This window comes from Eublepharis macularius, chromosome 3, assembly GCF_028583425.1.
Source record: "Eublepharis macularius isolate TG4126 chromosome 3, MPM_Emac_v1.0, whole genome shotgun sequence".
NCBI lineage: Eukaryota > Metazoa > Chordata > Lepidosauria > Squamata > Eublepharidae > Eublepharis > Eublepharis macularius.
The window spans coordinates 83,827,425-83,847,586 of record NC_072792.1 but is presented as its reverse complement, the minus strand read 5'-3'; the positions used below and the strand labels follow the sequence as shown (position 1 = coordinate 83,847,586).

The following is a 20,162-nucleotide window of genomic DNA, read 5'->3' as shown; positions in this document are numbered from 1 at the left end:
CTGTAGTTCCATTATGCCCACTGTTCCATTATGGAGCAAACTGGAAGGGCTCATATGCCAGAAAAATGGCCCCAGAAAGGCTTATGGCTGGAGGAAGGATAAGTTGCAGGTGTCCCTCAGCTTGAGCCAGAGATGGAAGGGCTCATCCCCTCCAACACATCCACAGCCTTCTCTACAGCCCCCATGCTTTTATCCCAGTGTCCAGACAGCAGTCAGGAGGAGAACAAACTGGCTGCAGAGAAGAGAGTAAAACACCATATGGCAGCTATCTGAGAAAAGTGCCAGCTGGCCATAATGGAGTGGTCGTGATTTTGCTCACAGTGGAGGGAGATTTTTAACTTTCTTCTCTTGACATCTTGTTTAAAAAAGCCTCCCTTCCAAGCTGCTTTTACTCCCACTGGGAACACCTTCCATGTATATATTTCTCCAGTGGGGATAAAGGCTGCTCTGAAGTGACTTTTACTAGTCAGAAAAATAGCGGTGGAGGAAAGGGTTAACCCCCACTCTTAAACTCCTTGACCAAACAATCCCAGTTGTTGCAGTTGCAAAAGAAAAAAAAATTAATTAAAATGGAAGGGTATGTGTATTTGAGCCCTACAAACCAGAAATGCTTGGGATAACATCCAGCCTGAACAGGGAATCTTTTATGATGCAAAACTTCTGTCTAAATAGAATTGTAATGAACCAGGCTTGCAGTTGTGCAGAAAGTTATATAACTGAAAAAGCTTACTTATGAAATCTTCCATATGAGATTTATTTTAGATGTCATCTTTCAAAAGTGTGAGCAATCTAATCATTTGAAAATTACGCACTATGAGCAGAACCACAAGTGACAAAAGGCACAGATTGGACACTTGTCTGCTTCCCTCAAGTTTTGATGGGAAATGTAGGCATCCTGGTCTCGCAGCTTCGCTCTCTGACTGCTGTCCAATGGACTTTTCAACTGTCACTTGTCCAACATTCCGCCAAGTTGCCTACATTTCCCATCAAAACTTGAGGGAAGCAGACAAGTGTCCAATCTGTGCCTTTTGTCACTTGTGGTTCTGCTCTATGTTGAAAACTCTTGCTGAATATTCCAATCTGAGTTTCTGAATTCTGCCAAGCCGTGCAGTGCAAAGCAAGATGGACTTTTTTCAGAAACACTTTTTCAGCTGTTTAAAGCTGATATAGCACTTCATGCTGAGAATTCTTCTATGCTTAATACTTTTTTTTTTTTTACCGTGGGAGTTGAGGGCCTGCGTATCTCCAGACGTCAGCAATTTTAAAGGAAGTAGCTAGGACAGAACAGTATGGGATGTTATTTAATAGCTTGCTCCCCTTGGGAATTTTTTTTAAAAAATTATATTTCAGTGCTGCAGTTAAGCTGTATGCTATAGTGGTCCCTTTAATGCAGTGAATTTCAAGCATTTTATTCACAGGGAACCCTTTACACAGTGATTATCTGCTGAGAAGCCTCTGTATTATTCCTTCTTCATAGATGTGTTGAATTTAGCTGTCACACTGCAGAAACTGAGAGTCTACTTAAAATCTGCTTAACAGTAGTATGCAGCTGTGTATTATAGTATTGATTATGGAGACAGCTTCATCGCCTTTTTTAGTCTCGTGGAAGAATGCCTGCTAAGTTTTTGTGGAGCCCCAAGTTTCCTTGGAACATAGTTTGGAAACCAGTGGCTTAGTAAATGATCTTAGTTGATGGAACTAGATAATAGCCCCGTTCTATAGATCTTTTTGTTTGTCTGCTGGTTGTGCATCCGTTATTACGTGGAAGACTCATCACATGCACACTTTCCAATAGCCTACCCACCCCTTAAGAAACAGGTGATTAGCTGTGTCAAAGGTGTGTATGTCAATCCTTTGTTAAGCATTGCATGAATTAGCACGATCTAGAAGGATTGCCATTATAGTCCGTGGTGCCAAGGGACAGTGGTTCTGAGCTTGAAGGGGGAGTAATGCCTCCAAGGCCAGCTGATGAGAAGAGATATGGCAAGCATCCAATAGAAGGAGTGTTACTATCCTCCCTAAAACTCCCATACCTGGTGCATACATTTAATGTGAAAACAAACCCTCTCCTAAGTGAATAACAAAGTGAAATAAAGAAAGAAACAGCTCCACGATAGTACAGTCACGTTTGGCTCACAAGGCAAGTTAGGCACCAGATGGAAAAATGGTGGCTCACCACTAATTCCTCAGATTTACAGAGGTCTTCCACAAGTGTCACAAGTCCTGGATAGTGGATCTGGGACTTTAAAAAAGATCTCTGTGCATTCCTCTTTAAGACACACTGAAATAACTTGCAGTACTTCTGATAACATGACATATGTTCCTGACCCAACCAGGTAAGTTATTTTGTATATACTTTGTCTCCAGTATTTAACAAAGGGGCTTTTCTGATTGTCCAGAATACTATTATGGTATAAGATGTAATTATCATTATGGTCGCATAGCCTATACCGAATAGCCACCTGTGATTCAACTCAATCACACCTATGCATGTATCTAGAATTCTGCTTCTGCAGCTTGTTGCTGAGATGGTTGATGTAGCCACTTGCATCACTAAAACCATCTTATAGTGAAATCTCTCGAGACCTGCATACGACTTTCATTTTTAAAGGAAGTCCCATACAGGGTTAATCCTTGCCATCTTTGGCAACAATCAAACTAGTGTAAAAAAAATTAACCAATAGTTTCATTATCTCCAGTTTCACTATAAACTGATTTTGCGGCAAGTCTAACGGATATGAAAGCTTATGCAGTTTTTCTTGCTTTAGGAGATTTTTGCCTCCTTATTCTGCCTCTGCTAATCTTTGCAATAGCTTCCCTTATGCTTTTCAAATATATTTCTTTTCTTGCTGCTTTTTTTCTCTTATTTTTTATTGTAGGATCGGGATACTCACCTCTAGAAGATGATGAAGATGTGTATGAACACAATAGATATAAAGGTGAATGCTTTGCTTATATGCTAATGAGGATCAACTGTTTCCACGAGAGCTTTTTTCTTTTCCTGCTTGGAGCATGAAGCTTTAGGGTATGTGTGTACAGGCCAGTTTTTGCAAGATTTCTTTTATTATCTGCTGTGAGTAGCTTTTGCAGTTTGCACCTAAAACAGTGTCCACAGTTGGCACTCTACTACTTTATTGTTGTTTTTAAACAAACAAACATGGAAATACCTCACAAAATATGTTTTTGTGCCTATTCACATATGCCCCATTCTTCATCCACAAAGACCTTATTTGAATATTCCCCTCTTCTTTCTGATCTTGCTCATACTTTCTTGTTGGAGCTCTCTCAGATGACTTCTCAACCTCCCCCCCCCCCACCCCACACACTTGTTCTGATTTTTGCATAGCTGTGTAAAATGAACAAGTGTGTAGATGTGTGCAAATCAGGCAAAACATTTAAAAGAAATTGAAATCCTCCCTCCTTGAAAGAACTACACAGAAATTTCAAGAGGCAAATGGACAGAGAAGTTCAGAAGTTGATGAATTCATTGTACTATGAGCAAGATATAAATTATTACCAGTTCCTGGATATGCTGTGTGAAGAGAATTAGGAATTTTGTGTCAAAACTATGGATTCTAGAGAAGGTGTGGTATGTACAACTATAGACTTAAAGCAGTCAGGCTTCATATGTCCATTTGGAATCTTCTGACTTTTTCCTATTAAATAATAGAGGGAAAATGAAGCCGTACACATGATCATTACATGATCAAGTTCTATTCTGGTCCTTCAGTTTTTGGCAAACTGTTAGGTTGTAGTAATAACAAGAAAAGAATCTGCTTCTTCCTTCTTCATACATCAGATTAAACCATCAAAATTAAAATAGTCTGTGATCTGCTCCTATTGATGGTGAAGTAGCAGGAGAAGATGAGCTTGATCTTTTGTCAGAATCTTTTCCGTAATTATATGGTCTTCATTTCACTCTTGGCTTTTTCTCTGAAATGAAGAGTAAAGCATGCTAATTACCAGTCATACAATTTAGTTAACAGTACTTGTAATTTCGTAGCCTTTAATGAAGGGGCAGTGTTTGGAAAGCAGAAATTGATGTGGAAACCATTGTAAACAAACCTATAGCTACTGGCATCTGATAGTGAAAGTTTTTCAGCATTGATAAATTTAAGAGTTGCATATTCATTAGCTTCAAAAGAAAATTCCATTTATACCAATATTTTATGCGTTAATTCATTTATAGTTCCAGGGGAGTTAACCGTGTTAGTCTGTAGTCGCAAAATAGTAGAGTCCTGTAGCACCTTTAAGACTAACCAACTTTATTGTAGCATAAGTTTTCGAGAACTGTGATTCTCGAAAGCTTATGCTACGATAAAGTTGGTTAGTCTTAAAGGTGCTACTGGACTCTTTACTATTTTTCATTTATAGTGAAATCCTAAGAACACTTTCCTAGGAGTAAACTCCATTAAATGGGCCATTTATAGGCCAGTAGAGTTCTTAGTAGACTTTCTTGGGATGGTGCTGTAATTCATTTTTGTAAAACTTTTTCCTCCAGATATGTCCTGCCAATTTTGGGTGACAGATACATAAATATAAAAATACAGAGACCGCATGTCAATAATTAAAATAACCCATTATGATGTTACATAGGATGGATGGTAGCTGTCAGGACCAATTTTTAAAAAGTGCTAACAGCTTTCACACCAGATTGTACTGGTTAAAAAATGAATTTTTGGAAATTGTCACTACATGATTCAGGCATAGCAAGAGACAACATATCACATTAATAATGTCCATGCATATTTTGTGTAGTCTTCAACCAGTTACTTCAGTTTTGTCTGGATTTGTCTAGCACACCTACATTGTTGCAGCCAGACATGGTGTGATCATGGATTGTTACAGAATCACATTTGGAAGAAAAGAGAGGATATAGTTGGTACTATACTCTAGATCCCATTGTTTGAATCTGCATATTATGTCAACAAATGACCTACCTCACTTCAGTGCTGTACTTATATCCAAAATATTTGCTGATGTTCTGTGGGGTGTGAAGGTGCAGAGTGATCACCTGTTTAAAGTGACAGGGAAACGTAGGGTAGGTAGGGTGTTGGCTATCTGGGATATCAGTTTGAAGAGAGGTTTTCTTGAGTTATTTGTGGTTTTGTACTATTCTAGGAGTTTGTATGTGGAGGACTCTTTGAGTACTATGAGTATCTTAACTAATGGCCATTGATCATAACGTTCTTCGATGGTTTAGGGTGAGGCAATCATAACTAATGAGAAGAAGCTCCTCCCTGGAGGCAGGCATGGCCAGTAATTTTTGTTGATTCCTATTGAGAGGGGCTTCTCTCTGTGTTTTGGGTTTTTTTTATATTTTTTTTATTTTTAATTGCTAACATCAAAAACTACAAAAAAAAGAAAGGGAAAAAGGGAACGGGGAGAGGGAAAGAACAACATATAAAAACACACACTACATCTACAAGTATTGTATTTCCTTCATAATACAATTATTTAAAGTTAAACTTTCTAATATGCTATTAGATTGGTAGATCTTATAAAATACAAACTACAGTCAGGATAAGGTCTTCTTCTTCCCCCCCCCCCCCCGGGTCTCGGTCTCAGTTCTCTCTGAACAGCTACAGTAGCTGTGCTCACTCCCTCCTCCTCATTCCCCCCTTCAGATTCTAAATCTTCTTCTTGCTGGAACTCTTGATGATTAAACACAAAGTCCCTCAGCTATACTTCCGATATTATCTTGTAGGCTTGGTCTTTATATCTGAACCAGATGCCTTCCGGAAATAACCATTTGTATTTTATTTCACGCTTCCTCAGAATCCTATCAATTGATTCTCCAAAAGCTTTACTTCTTTGTTTGTTGCTTTCATGAGTACTGCATTTTCCCGAGCAGATTGCTGTGCCCCAGACGCTGCATCTTTAATGGTTTTCACTTCATTCTCAACTGAGCCAACCCTTTGTCCGATTTCATTTAGCTTATCAACAAAGGGCTTCATAGCTTCAACGACCGACCGTTTAACCACCTCTTCAAGAGTTTCTCCCTTCCCCTGTAGCGTCGCCGAAACCGATTTGCTCACAGCAGGGCTCTGCTTTTTCGTCGCCATCTGGGGGGGGGGACCGCCAGCTAAGTTCCGAAACTCAGTGAAGGGGGAGATATCCGGACCTTCTTAGCTTCAACTCCCACCAATCCTTCGCATACGCTCAGAATAGCAGAAGCGATTCGCTTACTCACAGGTTTTCACCTTAAATCTGCTTTTTGTCGTTCTCCACGGCCCGGCAGCACGTGATGTGCTGCGCAAGTCTGCCGGCCTCCGTAGGAGCAGACGGGCAATTTACCCCCTGCATCGACTTCAGGGGGCTCTTCCCGCAGCGCTCCGGACCCTGACCCCCTCACTGGGAGTCCTGGGGGTTAACCCTCGCAGGTCAACCACCTGGTCAGGCTGCTCGGGCGCTTCCTCACGGACCTGCGGAGAGGAGCGTCCGACATGGCCGGGAAAATGAAACCGAATTGGCTTCTCTCTGTGTTTTGGACCTATCTGGCTGTCAGACAGGTGGTCATTCACTGCACTTGTTAAAGAATGTAGCGACTCCTTTCTCTACAGTCTTTTTTATTTTCCTTTCTTCTCTCTCTCTGCCTTCCTTGAGGGGCTTCTTCTGATACTGCAGGAGTAGAGATTGGGTTGTCCTTTAGGCACACACACTCTTTACTCTAAGGTTAACTCCCTTTTGGGAGGGGAGAACCGCCATGGGGACTTTGTGCTTCAGGCAGGAGCTTCCCCCCTCACTCCTTCTGAGGCAGTAGTGGAGAATTGGCAGCTAGAGTAGAGGCACCTGTACCTCCAGATCAGGCAGAGGAATTTCACTTTTCTTGCACAGTATATTAAACAGGCCTTTAGTGACCAGAAGTCATCTTGTATGTGCAAATGGCCCTCTTGGGATTTTACTTCATAAAACAAAAGGGAGCTTTACTGAGTCCAGAATTGTTTATCCATGTAGTTATAACAGACAAGGAAGGATAAACTTCAATCTCAGGGGAAGTTGAAGTTGAGTTTAATTCCAGAGTTGTTATATTTATAGCCCTCAAAGAATTACCTCATATTACACTCAGTTCTAATCTAATAGTGCCACTTAATTGGAGCTCACAACCTTAACTAATTTCTTTCCAGCATTCCCATAGAACTAAAACACTTCGCAAGATGACTTTTATGCATTTATTGCTGTGTAGCATGCACTGGTCTGTTCAGATAACAAAAGTCATTGTTACTACTTTTAACAGGAAAAGAAATATATCAATTGTAACTGTGAGGAAATGGTCTTGCAAACCCCATTCCTCGTTTCCCAGGAGTTTAAAAAAAACAAAAACACATGGTCATCCCAGGTCTCTACTTTGCAACATCACCCCTTTCTCTCCTGGGGGAACCGACTTCTCTCTGAGTAGTAACTGCTGCCTCCAACAAACATGAATTAGTCTATCCCACTAGACAGATTTGTGCATTTAGCACTCTGTATCTGCATTGCAGTTTAAAGGCTGTACATGGTTGTTGTGACATCTCCCACTTCATTCATAGTGTAGGAATGGTCTTTCACACTTTAGAGATGGATAGCTCAACTGCTGCCCCTCTTCTTTACCAGTATTTGGAGACTGAATAGGCCTGGTGTATTTACAGAGAACAGGCTTTGAGCATTCAATATATAAGAAAGTTTAATAAACAAATGGAGTGTGTAAAAATATACGGCTGAGCAAAAATAAAAACAAAAATATGCAGTCCTCTAAACTCTATATTATTTTAATGAAGTTGTTTCTAGTTTAGGCTAGTACTTGAAGCTGCAACATTTAAAAGTCCATCATTGATCTTAGTTCTCAGATTGGAACTTCTTCCCATTATCTCTCGATAATGGTCAGGATGGAGTCCCTAAGTAAAGGCTTAGTCTTTCATGGCTTGTGCCAGTCAAGAGAAAATGAACAAAGAAAAGAGAGCTTCCTTCTCATATTCTGAGATATTTTATAAGTCCATCCCCTTTTGTGGTCAGCCCTGATCTTCCTGCCCTAAAGGAAGAAAAACTACTTAAGCCTTTTGGCTTTCCTAGTCTCTGCTCCTTTAGGTGTGGCATTCTAGCAGAGGTGTTTTTTGTCTTACTCTAGCCAGAGCTATTTGCCTTTCTGTGCTTGGGATTTGAAGGCTCATCCCCTTATATCTTTCCTTTCTGCTAACTATTAAATTGCAGCCAGGCTCCATCTCATAGACAGAGTGCAGGCCCAATGGTTGAATTATCAGGGTGAATTCTAGGGTGGAGGGCATTTCTCACAGTAACAACAAAATATTCCAAAAACATATAATTATATATTGGCTGTGAACTTAATATACCATATCTGAGTATGATTTCCTCCCGGCCTTGTCGCAGTTTCATGCTCATTATTCTTCTGCCACTGCCTTAACTTTCAGTTTCTTAGTTCCCCAATGCTAGGGAATGATGACTATAGATCTGGTTGGCCACTATATGAAGTAAGATGCTGAAATAGGCTGATTCAAAATGGCTGCTTTTGCTTTATTAAATATGTAAATTCTATTTCAGTATAGAGTAAAACCTCATTTAAACGGTACAGAGGACATCCAGTACATTCATGTGTTCAGAAAAATAGGAGCTATATGTAGCAAAATGATCTAGTTGTTATTGAATGGAGCTTGAATGTCCCTTGATCAAGAACAGCCATCTGTTCCCCATAGCATCCGACCATGGATGTGGACAGAGTGGTAAGTATTATGTCATTCCACTGTGTAAGAGCAGATGCTTCAAAGAGGTAATTCTACTGAAGTAAAACAAGAGGCATGCAGTCTACATTTTCACTGGTACATTCCAGCATACAAACCACCCTTCTGTCACCTAGCTACCCAATGAGCAGGCTGAGAAAATCTGTCGTGTCTTTTCCCGTTCACCCAATCTCAGATGCATACACACATTCTTCTTCTTATCTGTCTCTCTTGACTACCTGTTTCTGTTGTGATTACCTCCTCTTTCTTTCTCCCTCTGACAATTTAAAATTGACATTCCACATGAAAGAATCCTTACCTTTGTGACATTTCTTTGCTGTCATCTTGTTTTTCCCTGCCTGGGCATTAGTACATTAGGGATCTGTGGTTGATGTGCTGGTGCTACATATATAGCAATTGAAGACCTGGTTTAAACATAATTCTGCCCATGTTAATGTTGCTTAAGTATAGCTTGTGTCCACCCACTTCTGACACCCCCCCCCCACAAACAGGCTGTCTGGGACAAGGCTTGGCTGCTATAATGTCACTCTAATATAGGTTTACTACATGTCCAGTGAGGCTTGGTTGAAATAAGTAAGATTGCATTACTTGGGATAAATGGAGATGATGTCACTTGTCCACAGGGCATAGAATGCTGCATCCTGAGATCATAGGGTTGTATCCATCAAATCATGAACAGAGCTATTCTTTTTATTTTATTTATTTATTAATGCCATTTATAGTCCACCTTTCTCACTGAGACTCAAGGTGGATCACACAGTGTGAGATTAGTACAATCAGTAGCACGGACAAGGGCAGGCATTTTCATACAGTGTCAACATTTCCATAAACAATGTCATAGGGTAAATGAATACAAGTTTACAAAGACATAGCATTGTGGCATTGATCTTTATTGCTTCCCCTTCCTGCCACAGCTCCCAGTAAAGCGGATATTGGTAGTTGGCGGGCGAGCAATAGGAACACTGTGGAACACAGTATAAGAGGCCACAGCTTGAAGTAGAAATTGCACACACACTCCCACAGAAGCAGAATGACCTTCTGCTTGCACAAGAGCACTTTTCAGTCTGAACCATGATTTTAAGTTTCTAAAAAAACTTTTAAGGATGCACACTGGCTTAAAAGGATTGGAGAAGTAAGCTTATATCAGTTGCAGAATTTATATTGATTGCATAATTAAATTTAATATAACATAGATGAAGCCTACTGCTCTACAAGATATACTTTCTGTGAAATAAAAGTAAAGCATACAAAATACTACACCACAAAGAATATTTTATATGTGTTCAAAACTTCTTCAATTGTTAGTTTTGTTTTTTTTAAATCATCCTCTCTTGGGTAATAAAAAGCTAACCATCCCATCTGTCCACATGGTGGCAGATGTAATCCACAAGAAAGAAGTTAAAAGGGCAGTCTTCATCCCATTGCAATTGACATCAGAAGCTCCACTGATTTTAATGGATCAAGATTTAACTGAAACGTTTAAACAGAAAATATAAATCGTACATAACACCCAGAAAGAGTGTCCTTTTATGCTCCAGTCCTGGGAGCTTAACAGTTGGCTTGCAGCTTACATTGCTTTGGGTAATTGTATATTTGTTTTTCTTCTCAATAAACTCCACCCCAACTTTGCCGTTATAAGCAATTACTGATATGCATTTTAAATTTTTTCTACTTATGTGCACTTGTATCTATTCCTTTTACCAGATACACCATGGTGCTCTCCTATCAAAGTGAAATATGGCTATGCAAGCTGCAGAAGCCCTCATGGAGGGTATTACAAAAATGTCTTGGGGACAAAATGTGATATTCGCTGTCAGAAAGGTTATGAACTACATGGTCCCCAGCAGCTTATTTGTCAATCAAATAAACGTTGGTCTGGGAAAGTTTTGTGCAAACGTAAGTAGCTCATACATCTATTGAAAATATATATTCAATCCTATTATTAGTCCAGTTATTTTTCCAGCAATATTTGCATCTAATATAAAGGAAATATAACATTAAGAACCCCATGGCACAGAGTGGTAAGCTGCAGTACTGCAACCCAAGCTTTGCTCGCGACCTGAGTTTGATCCTGGCAGAAGCTGGATTCAGATAGCCGGCTCAAGATTGACTCACCCTTCCATCCTTCTGAGGTCGGTAAAATGAGTACCCAGTTTTTCCTGGGGATAAAGTGTAGATGACTGGGGAAGGCAATGGCAAACCACCTCGTAAAAGTCTGCCAAGAAAACCTTGTGATGCAACGTCCCCCCATTGGTCAGTGTGCTTGCACCTTTACCTTTATGACATTGTTACTCAGCTTCATCTCTACATTCTCATCCATCTTTAAGATTTATAAACTGTAACTTCCAGTATCTACAATGTAACTTCTACGTGGAAGTCATCAAGGACATCCCGAGACATGTGCCTCCATGCTTTACCAGTCTAATTTTCCAAATTAATCCAGATCACAGTTGGTTCCATGCATAGGCAGGAGTAAACATGGTATGCCTGCAAGCTTGCCAGTTCCAGGTGGCTCAAGCAAATCAACTGTTATAAGTCAAGGCAAAAGAAAATGGAATGGATCTGTTGGGAAGATTTAGCCCTTAATTTGCTGTAGTCACTGCCTGATAATAATATCATTACAGTTAGGCTTGTTTTAGCCGCAGTGATAAAACGCTTGTAGAACACTTAGTTTAATAAATTTGTCTGGATATCTTTCTTTTGTGAACTGTATTGCATTAGTCAAACTGAGGGCAGTTTTCTCAACCTAAATTGGCTAAACTAAAGACTGATTCATGCCATATGTTTCTTAACCATGACCGGCACATGACAAAAGCATAATAATGTGCAGGATTTGTATGAGCTATTGCTTCATGAGCACTGTTATCTCTCTGTTACCCAATCAATATATTAATAAGCATTTGCAGTGTTGCTTTTCATGAATTGCCTTGAAATTGGGTGATGGGGGACCATGTTGGCTATTTTTGTAAAATGAATGTGTGTAATTAATTGAATGTTTATTAATCTACGTCATTTGTAGACGGTGGGGACATATATATGTCATATATGACATATATGACAGAGCTAATCCTTAAAACTATTCCTCCTTCGTATGTTGCAATGTATGCAAAGATGCATCTTAATCTTAGTAATTTGATGTTGGATTTCCTATTCCCTAGAAAAACGTTGCCCAACCCTTTCAATGCCACCTAATGGAGGATTCAAGTGTTTAGATGGTGCATATTTTAACTCCCGATGTGAGTATTACTGTTCACCAGGATATCAGCTAAAGGGAGACCGAATTGTACAATGTATGGATAACAAATTTTGGAGTGGAAAACCAGCTTCCTGTGTTGGTAAGTATTATGAGATTGCTACTTGATATTATTTAGGGCTGCCTTCTTAGTAGACATGGGCATGAAACAGAAAAAAACCCAAAATGAGAGTTTAGTGTTTCGTCGCAATCCATGAATCGTGAATCACGAAATTTCACAAAATTGACATGTTTGCTGAAACGATTTGTTAGTTTTGTGATTCGTCAGAACCAAGGGCATTTCTTTTTTTTTTTGAAAAATTTTTTATTGGGTTAGAACATTTTTATTTTTACATTACAGTCAATTTTCCCCTAATTTTTCGTTTCTAACCCCCTCCCTTTCCCCCCCTTTTGTTGACTTCCAACAGCTTTCCCACCCTCTGTCCCTTTTCCCCTACTTCTATTAAATTCCTCTGTCTAAAACAGATATACATTCTCTATTATATTAAGCAGTACATCTTTAACTCCTTTACTTATTATACACCCAAACTATACGTCTTTAGATAAACAATTTATCCCATTTTCCAGTTTTGAATATTTCTATATAAACCTATATATCATAAACCATAAAAATTTCCCACATTTAAATCAAACAATTTGATTTGTTCTCTATATATTACTCATTTCAACTTTTTATGGTAATTCTATATAACTCCTCGCATAATCAATCAATTTAACTCTTCTGTACATTCAGTTTGGTGCATATAAATCTTATCAAAGAAAGAAAATATTGTTATTTACTCAATCCTCATGTTTAAACCTTATCATTAATTATTCTCTATCAATGTTCTATCAGTTAACCTATACATATCTATATGAATCTCAATCAATTAATCTAACTGCTTATAAATTCACATTTCTCTTCCTCCCCCGGTAAAGTCACCCCTCTCTTTTATACTTTTATTATACTTCAGTAGTTCTCAAACTGCCACAGTTTTCCTCCCACCTCCCATTTCTTCTCCAGATATTGTTTCAGCTTCTCCCAGTCTGTGTTAAACTGCCCTGAGTCCAGATCTCTCAGTTTTCTTGTCATCTTGTCCATTTCAGCCATATACAGCAATTTGTAGATCCAATCTTCAATAGTTGGCACTTCTTGTACTTTCCATTTCTGCGCATACAAAAGTCTAGCTGCTGCAGTCATATAAAAAATCAACGTCCTATGATGGGCTGGAATTCCCTCCATTCCCAAGTTTAGCAGCAGGAGTTCTGGGTTCTTATTTATTTGAAACTGTAAAATTTCACTCATTTCTCTTATTATTTCCCCCCAGAACTGCCTAGCTACCTCACACGACCACCACATATGATAGAGGGAGCCCTCATGTTTCTTACATTTCCAGCATTTATTAGAAGTATTCAAGTTCCCTAGCGCAATCTTCTTTGGTGTCATGTACCAACGATAGATCATTTTGAAAATGTTCTCTTTAATATTAATGCATGTCGTTGTCTTCATTGTAGTTTTCCACAAGTATTCCCATGCCTCCATTGTTATTTCTTTATTGAAATTTATAGCCCATTTCACCATCTGTGTTTTAACTATCTCATCCTCAGTATACCATTTCAACAGTACTTGGTATACCTTGGATATTCTTTTCTTGTCTTCTTTAAGAAGGGTCTGCTCTAGTTCCGAGTTCTCTGTTCGTATGCCCCCTTTTGCAAAGTCCGAGTTATATAAGTCTCTAATCTGTCTATACTGGAACCAATCATAGTTAGGTGATAGTTCCTCTTGCGTCTTTATTCTAAGTTTAGATACTTCAATCTTAGTTATTTCTTTGTACGTTAAACATTGTTGTTCATTATCCACAGCTCTCGGATCTATCACCTCATATGGAACCACCCACAAGGGGGTTCCTTCTTGTAGGTAAGTTCTGTACTTCTTCCAGATTGTATATAGACTTCTCCTTACAAAATGATGCAGGAACATCGAGTTGACCTTTACTTTGTCATGCCATAGGTATGCGTGCCATCCAAAAATTTTTTTATATCCCTCTAGGGCTAATAGTTTCTTATTCTTTAATGTCATCCACTCTTTTAGCCAAACGAGGCAGATTGCATCATGGTAAAGTCTCAGATTGGGCAGTTGCATTCCGCCTCTCTCCTTTGCATCTTGTAGAACTTTTACTTTCACTCGAGGCTTCTTGCCTGCCCAAACAAAATCTGATATTTTCCTCTGCCATTTTTCAAATTGTTTAGAGTCTCTGATGATTGGTATTGTCTGTAACAAAAACATTACTCTTGGTAACACATTCATCTTAACTGCTGCAATCCTGCCCAACCATGACAAATTCAGTCTATTCCATTTGATCAAGTCTCTCTCTATCTGAGTCCATAATTTTTCATAATTATTCTTGAACAAATCTATATTTTTTGCAGTCAGCTCAACTCCCAAATATTTCACCTTACTAGTTACTTCACAGTCCGTTGTTTCCATTAACAATTGTTGTTTCTGCTTAGTCATGTTTTTACATAGTATCTTTGACTTCTTTTTATTAATGAAGAAACCTGCCAAGTCACCAAACTCCTTAATCTTATCTATCACTTTTGGCATGTTCTCCAATGGATCTTCTACAATTAACATTATGTCATCTGCAAATGCTCTAACCTTGTATGAATAGTCCTTTATTTTTATTCCTCGTATTTCCTCGTCTTGTCGTATTTGTATCATCAGAATCTCCAATACTAATATGAACAACAATGGAGATAACGGGCAACCTTGTCTTGTTCCTTTACTAATCGTCAATTTCTTGGTCAGTTCATCATTCACTACAATTGCTGCAGTCTGGTCCCTATATATTTCTTTAATTGCTCTGATGAATCTTTCTCCCAATTGTAGCTTTTCCATAGTGGCAAACAAAAAATCCCAGTTTAAATTGTCAAACGCTTTTTCAGCGTCTACAAAGAAGAAACCAACCTCTTTATCGCAACGCTTGTCATAGTATTCAATAGCATTGATCACTGTCCTTAAATTGTCTCTTATTTGTCTGTCCGGCAAAAAACCTGCTTGTTCTTCCTCTATAACTTCCGAGAGCCACCCCTTCAGTCTCTCCGCCAATATCTTTGCAAAAATTTTATAATCATTGTTAAGTAATGATATAGGCCTGTAATTTTTCACGCTAGTCAGATCTTGGCCCTCTTTTGGGATCAATGATATATTCGCTTCGCTCCAAGTGTCTGGAATTCTTTGATCCCTAAAAACTCCGTTCATCACCTCTTTTAGGAATGGTGCCAGTTCGTTGGCCATTGTCTTATAAAATTTAGCCGTAAGTCCATCTGGCCCTGGCGCCTTTCCTAGATTTGCGGATTGTATTGCCATACTTATTTCCTCGTCAGTTACTTCACTGTTCAACTTATTTCTCCAAGCTTCCGAGATCTCTGGAAGTTTGGTTTTCTCCAAATATGATGCTATTGATTCTTTGTTTACTTCTTTTTTATTATACAGCTTAGCGTAAAATTTATAAAAGGCTCTGCTAATGGTAGTCTGCTCCAAATACGTTTTATTTTCTTCACAAATTTTATTTATTATTTTCTTTTCCCTTTTCTTCTTTAATTGCCATGCCAAATATTTCCCAGGTTTATTAGCACCCTCAAAAGCTTTTTGATTCAGTCTTTTAAGGTTCCACTCCAATTCTTTATTACTCATTGCTGTTAACTGTTCTTGAAGAATTTTGATTTCCTGATGTATTTTCTTTTTCCCTGGTCTCTTTTTTAACTGTAGTTCTTTGGCCTTTATTTTCTCCTCAATCTCTTGTCTTTTCTCCTCTTTCTTTTTCCTTGCTCTACCATTTAAGTCCATTAGTATGCCCCTTACAACCGCCTTATACGCGTCCCAAACTTTACTGGTTGGTACTTCTTTATTCACGTTGTATTGTATAAAAAACTTAGTCTCTCTTCTCAATGTTTCCATATTCTCACTTTCCTGTAACAAGTCCTCATTTATTCTCCAGGCTTTCCTTTTTCTCCTTTTTCCAAATTTCCACATAATTGGGTTGTGATCTGAGCCTACCATCGGCATTATTTCTACCTCCTTAGTCCATAACGCTAAGTCCTTTGAGGCCCAGATCATATCAATTCTTGATAATGTAAGATGCCTTGCAGAATAAAAAGTAAACTGTCTGGTTTTAGGATATTCTCTCCTCCATACGTCTTCGAGAGTCTCTTGTTGAATCAACTCAAAAAAAAGCTTTGGCAATAGTCCTCTTTTCTTTTGTGCTTTTGTAGTCTTTTTGTCTAGTTCCAAATCTGTCACTCCATTGAAATCTCCAGCAAGAATTATCTGGTCATATACAAGATCGTCTAAGTGCTTCCTTAAGTCCTCAAAGAAGCTTTCCTTTGCACCGTTAGGTGCATAAAGTCCGACTACCAACACTCTCTTTAAGTTCCAATTACATTCCACTGCTACAAATCTAGCTTCCACATCTCTCATAACAAATTTTGGCTGCAGCTCCTCTTTTATATACAACACCACTCCTCTTTTTTTCTTGTTGGAAGCCGCTACAAATTCTTTGCCCAATTTTCCAGATTTTAAATATTTTACATCCTGTTTTCTAATATGGGTCTCCTGCAAACAAACAATATCACATTTTTGTTTTAGTAGCCAATGAAAAATATTTTTTCTCTTATTCGGTGAGTTTAGTCCATTTACATTCCAAGATAATACTTTACACTCCATATTCATGGTTTTGTTGGCAAGTCTTTTTCATTGTCCTTAATAAATCTCTCCATCTCCCGCTCAGATCTGATACGCTTTTTTGCCCCTCCAAACTCAAAGGACACTCCTTCCGGTAACTCCCATCTGTACCTAATGTTCATGTCCTTCAAAGTCTGAATTAACACTCTATATTTTTTCCTGTCCAGTAACACTGATCTGGGCAATTCCTTCATTATGATAATCGTCTTGCCATCAATCTCCAATGGATCTTGAAATTGTTTTGTCACAATCTTCTCTTTCATATTTCTAGTTGTAAACTGCACGATCACATCCCTTGGTAGTTTCCTCTGGGTTGCAATTCTCGAGTTCACACGATACGCCACATCTAGGATAGCCACAATTTCCTCCTCCTCCTTCCCCAGGTATTCAGCCAACACCTCAGTCATCTGTTCCTGCGCTGACTTCCCTTCAACTTCTGGCAGACCACGAAAACGAAGCTGCTTCTCCATGTGTTTAGTTTCTGCAACTGACATCCTCCCCTTTACCAATCTCATCTCTGTTTGTTGCGTTTCTATTAAATTCTCCATCGCGTCTTCTACTGTTTTGACTCTCTGTTTCGTTCCTTGTAATTCACTGCTAATCGTTTCCACGCCTTTTTTCACTTCTGACAGCTCCGACTTTACTGTCTGTGTAACTTCTTTGACCTCTTTAATAAGCTCCAATTTCGTGTCCTTAAGTTCTTTCATCATGTCTATAAGTTTTTTGTCCAAATTTTCTATTGCCGATTGCCACTCTTTTTTCGACATCGTGGGGCTTGCTTTAGCTCGCTCCCACGAATCTGCTCTCTTCCTCAGCTCCGTGGCGTATAATTAAACGTTTTCCTTTTTTTCAAATGTCCCAATCTTTGCCAAAATTAATTTTTTATATCCAAAATGTCGGGCGTCTTTTCTCTATGGTTTCTCTATGTTATTATAATCCAAGATGGCCTACTTCCTCTTCCGCTGAAGCCACGACCCTTCCACTTTCAAAAATGGCGATTCCCCACTTCCTGTCCCTTGGCAAGGGCCGCTTCCCTCCAGCCACTCTATTGTTGTTACGCACTTCCTGTCTCCCGTCTTCCCACAGCAGGTCTCGCAATGGTGTCTTTTTCCCACAGCTCCAAAACCACAGGTATTCAAAGCAATAGTCCGATTTTTGTAATAACTTCTTTAAACTTAGTCTCTTTTAAAATACAACTCCTGCCGAGTCTTCACCTCCTTTTCACTAGTCTGTTGCAGTTTAAAAAACTACTTTCTTTCCTCTCTGTTTTTGTCAATCTGTCCCGTTTCAAGAGATAGCGATCTTTACCTTCTCTTCAACTTTCTCGGGTTGTAATCGCTGTTTCGATCTTAAATTCTCCTCTCGACTTCCCTCCCCGATCGAAGCTTGGGTATGTAGGTCTTATGCCAGCCGAATTGGCCCCAAAATTGCCGCAGAGATTATAGCCGACCCGTCACAAGGTGGGACCTCAAGGATCGGGGGGGAGACTCCTTGTGTAGAGCCCCCCCTCGTCCGAGATCTAGCTCACCCTAGGGTCTTGAGCGTTCTTTGCCTGCTCCCCGCCTGAGAGCAGTCGGCCGCGGGTTATTTTCACCCCTCCGGCCGGTTAAAACGGCAATCCGGTCAGCTCCGCAAATGGAGCTGCGTTAGACCTCCATGAATCCCAAACCGGAAGTCAGAACCAAGGGCATTTCAACGGCTCCCTTCATACCCGGGGATGTCAAACTCTCAGGGAGACTTCAACAGGCTCTCTTCCACCCGTCCTCCCAGTTTGCAATACGTTGATCAGGAAGGTCAACGGGATGGGAGGGAAGGGAAGTGCTGTGCCAGAGTGCATGACAGAAATGGGGACCAGGAGTTGCTGGATCAGAGGAGGACGAAGGACCAGCTGTGGTGTAGAGCTGGGCCAGGAAGACGGAGTAAGGGGTGGATGGCAGGCAGGGACAGTCCCAAGAGTTTGGGATGTGGAGGACGAGCTGGATGTTTCTCCAAAACCCTGCCATTCATCCCAAGATGTGCCCTATGCTGCGCCCACCAGAGATGGTGTGTGGGTTCTCTCGGTGGCCGCCTCTCCTCCTGGGCCTGGGAGGTGGTCAGCGGAGCAAACCGCCTCCCTTTTGCCCCTCCAAGGGCAACGGGCTCAGGGGTGAGCCCGCACCTCCCTTGTCCCCTTGGGGCACTCACCATATATGACATGTGGGTTCTGTCGGTGGCCGCCCCTCCTCGTGGGCATATCATGCCTGCCGGATATGGTGACAGTGACGGATCCCTCCCCTTCTTTGGGAGATCCAGAGGAGTTAGCTGTGTTAGTCTGTATTTGCTGTACGTGGCGGCAGGGGACGGATAGACGGATGTCTCCCTCTCTCGGGGGGAGGTTACTGTAAGGCCCACTCTTATGGGGGGGCCTTCTCCCCCACCCATGGGCTTGGGGGTGGCCTGCAGTGCCCCCTTGGACCTTAAGGGGTGCACACTACATCTCACATGTGGGTTTTATAAGTCCCACTCTTGGGGACGCCTGCCAATGAAACCCACCAGCTGGATATGGCAGCACTGAATGGACAGAGGTTGAGGGGATGGTACTCTGATGGAATGGATGGACTCTTGCCTGCTGCCTGTCCACAGAACCCATATTATGGACATGTCCGGCACTGCCCTATGGATACCATCCCACATTGGTTAGGGGAGAAGCATCAAGGATAGAAAGATGCCTGGCCCTCATTCTGAGTAGGACTGGTTGTGGCTGATGAGAACCCACCTGCCGGACGTGGCAGCACTCACCTTGGGGGGAGGAAGTTCTAAAAATGCCCGGTAGGGGGACCGTCTCCCCTCACCCTGGGAAATGCACGGGTGAGTGGGATGGACAGACGGACAGAAGCCTCCCCCTTGGAGGGAGGAAATTCTAAATGCACGGGGGGGCTGTCTCCCCTCACCCCAGGATGTGCATGGGTGAGTGGGATGGAGAGATGCCTCTCCCGTGAGGGGAGCAAATTCTAAATGCCTGAGGGGGGCATGTGTGGGTGGGACGAACGGACAGATGTCTACCCCTTTGGGGGAGGAAATTCTAAATGCCTGGGGCGGCTGTCTCCCTCACCCCGCGGCGTGTATGGGTGGGTGGGACAAACAGACAGACACCTCCCCCTTTGAGGGAGGATGAGGACACCACCTATCTTCTCTGCTCCCTGGGATAAGTCATCCCCTTCATCCACTGGCTAGACAGATGCCTACCTACCCCTTTTTGGGCTATGGCAGTACCTGCCACACCACACGATCGAGACATTGTGACCCCCCCGCCACAGAGAGGACGTGGCCTCCATCACAGACCTGCGCACTGCGAGCCCTCGGGCGAGGAACCCACCTAGCTTTGCCCCAGAGCCAGGGGGTGGACCCGAGAATGGGAGAGGCCAAAATCACCACACAAACACCTTGCCATAGACAGAACAGATGGATGTGCATG

The 20,162-nt window shown here is 40.9% G+C and overlaps 1 protein-coding gene across 2 annotated transcripts in view; it reads left to right on the top strand.

Annotated features, from left to right (window-relative positions):
* The window catches only part of SRPX (sushi repeat containing protein X-linked), a 66,042-nt gene that overhangs the window by 20,599 nt on the left and 25,281 nt on the right, over positions 1–20,162 (top strand). The window contains exons 2-4 of one of the 2 annotated variants that reach the window (XM_054975116.1): positions 2,880–2,939; positions 10,437–10,628; positions 11,891–12,067. In XM_054975116.1, coding sequence (XP_054831091.1) covers positions 2,880–2,939; positions 10,437–10,628; positions 11,891–12,067 — 429 coding nt within the window. The remainder of the gene's footprint in view (positions 1–2,879; positions 2,940–10,436; positions 10,629–11,890; positions 12,068–20,162) is intronic. The other variant, XM_054975117.1, reaches the window with a different exon arrangement.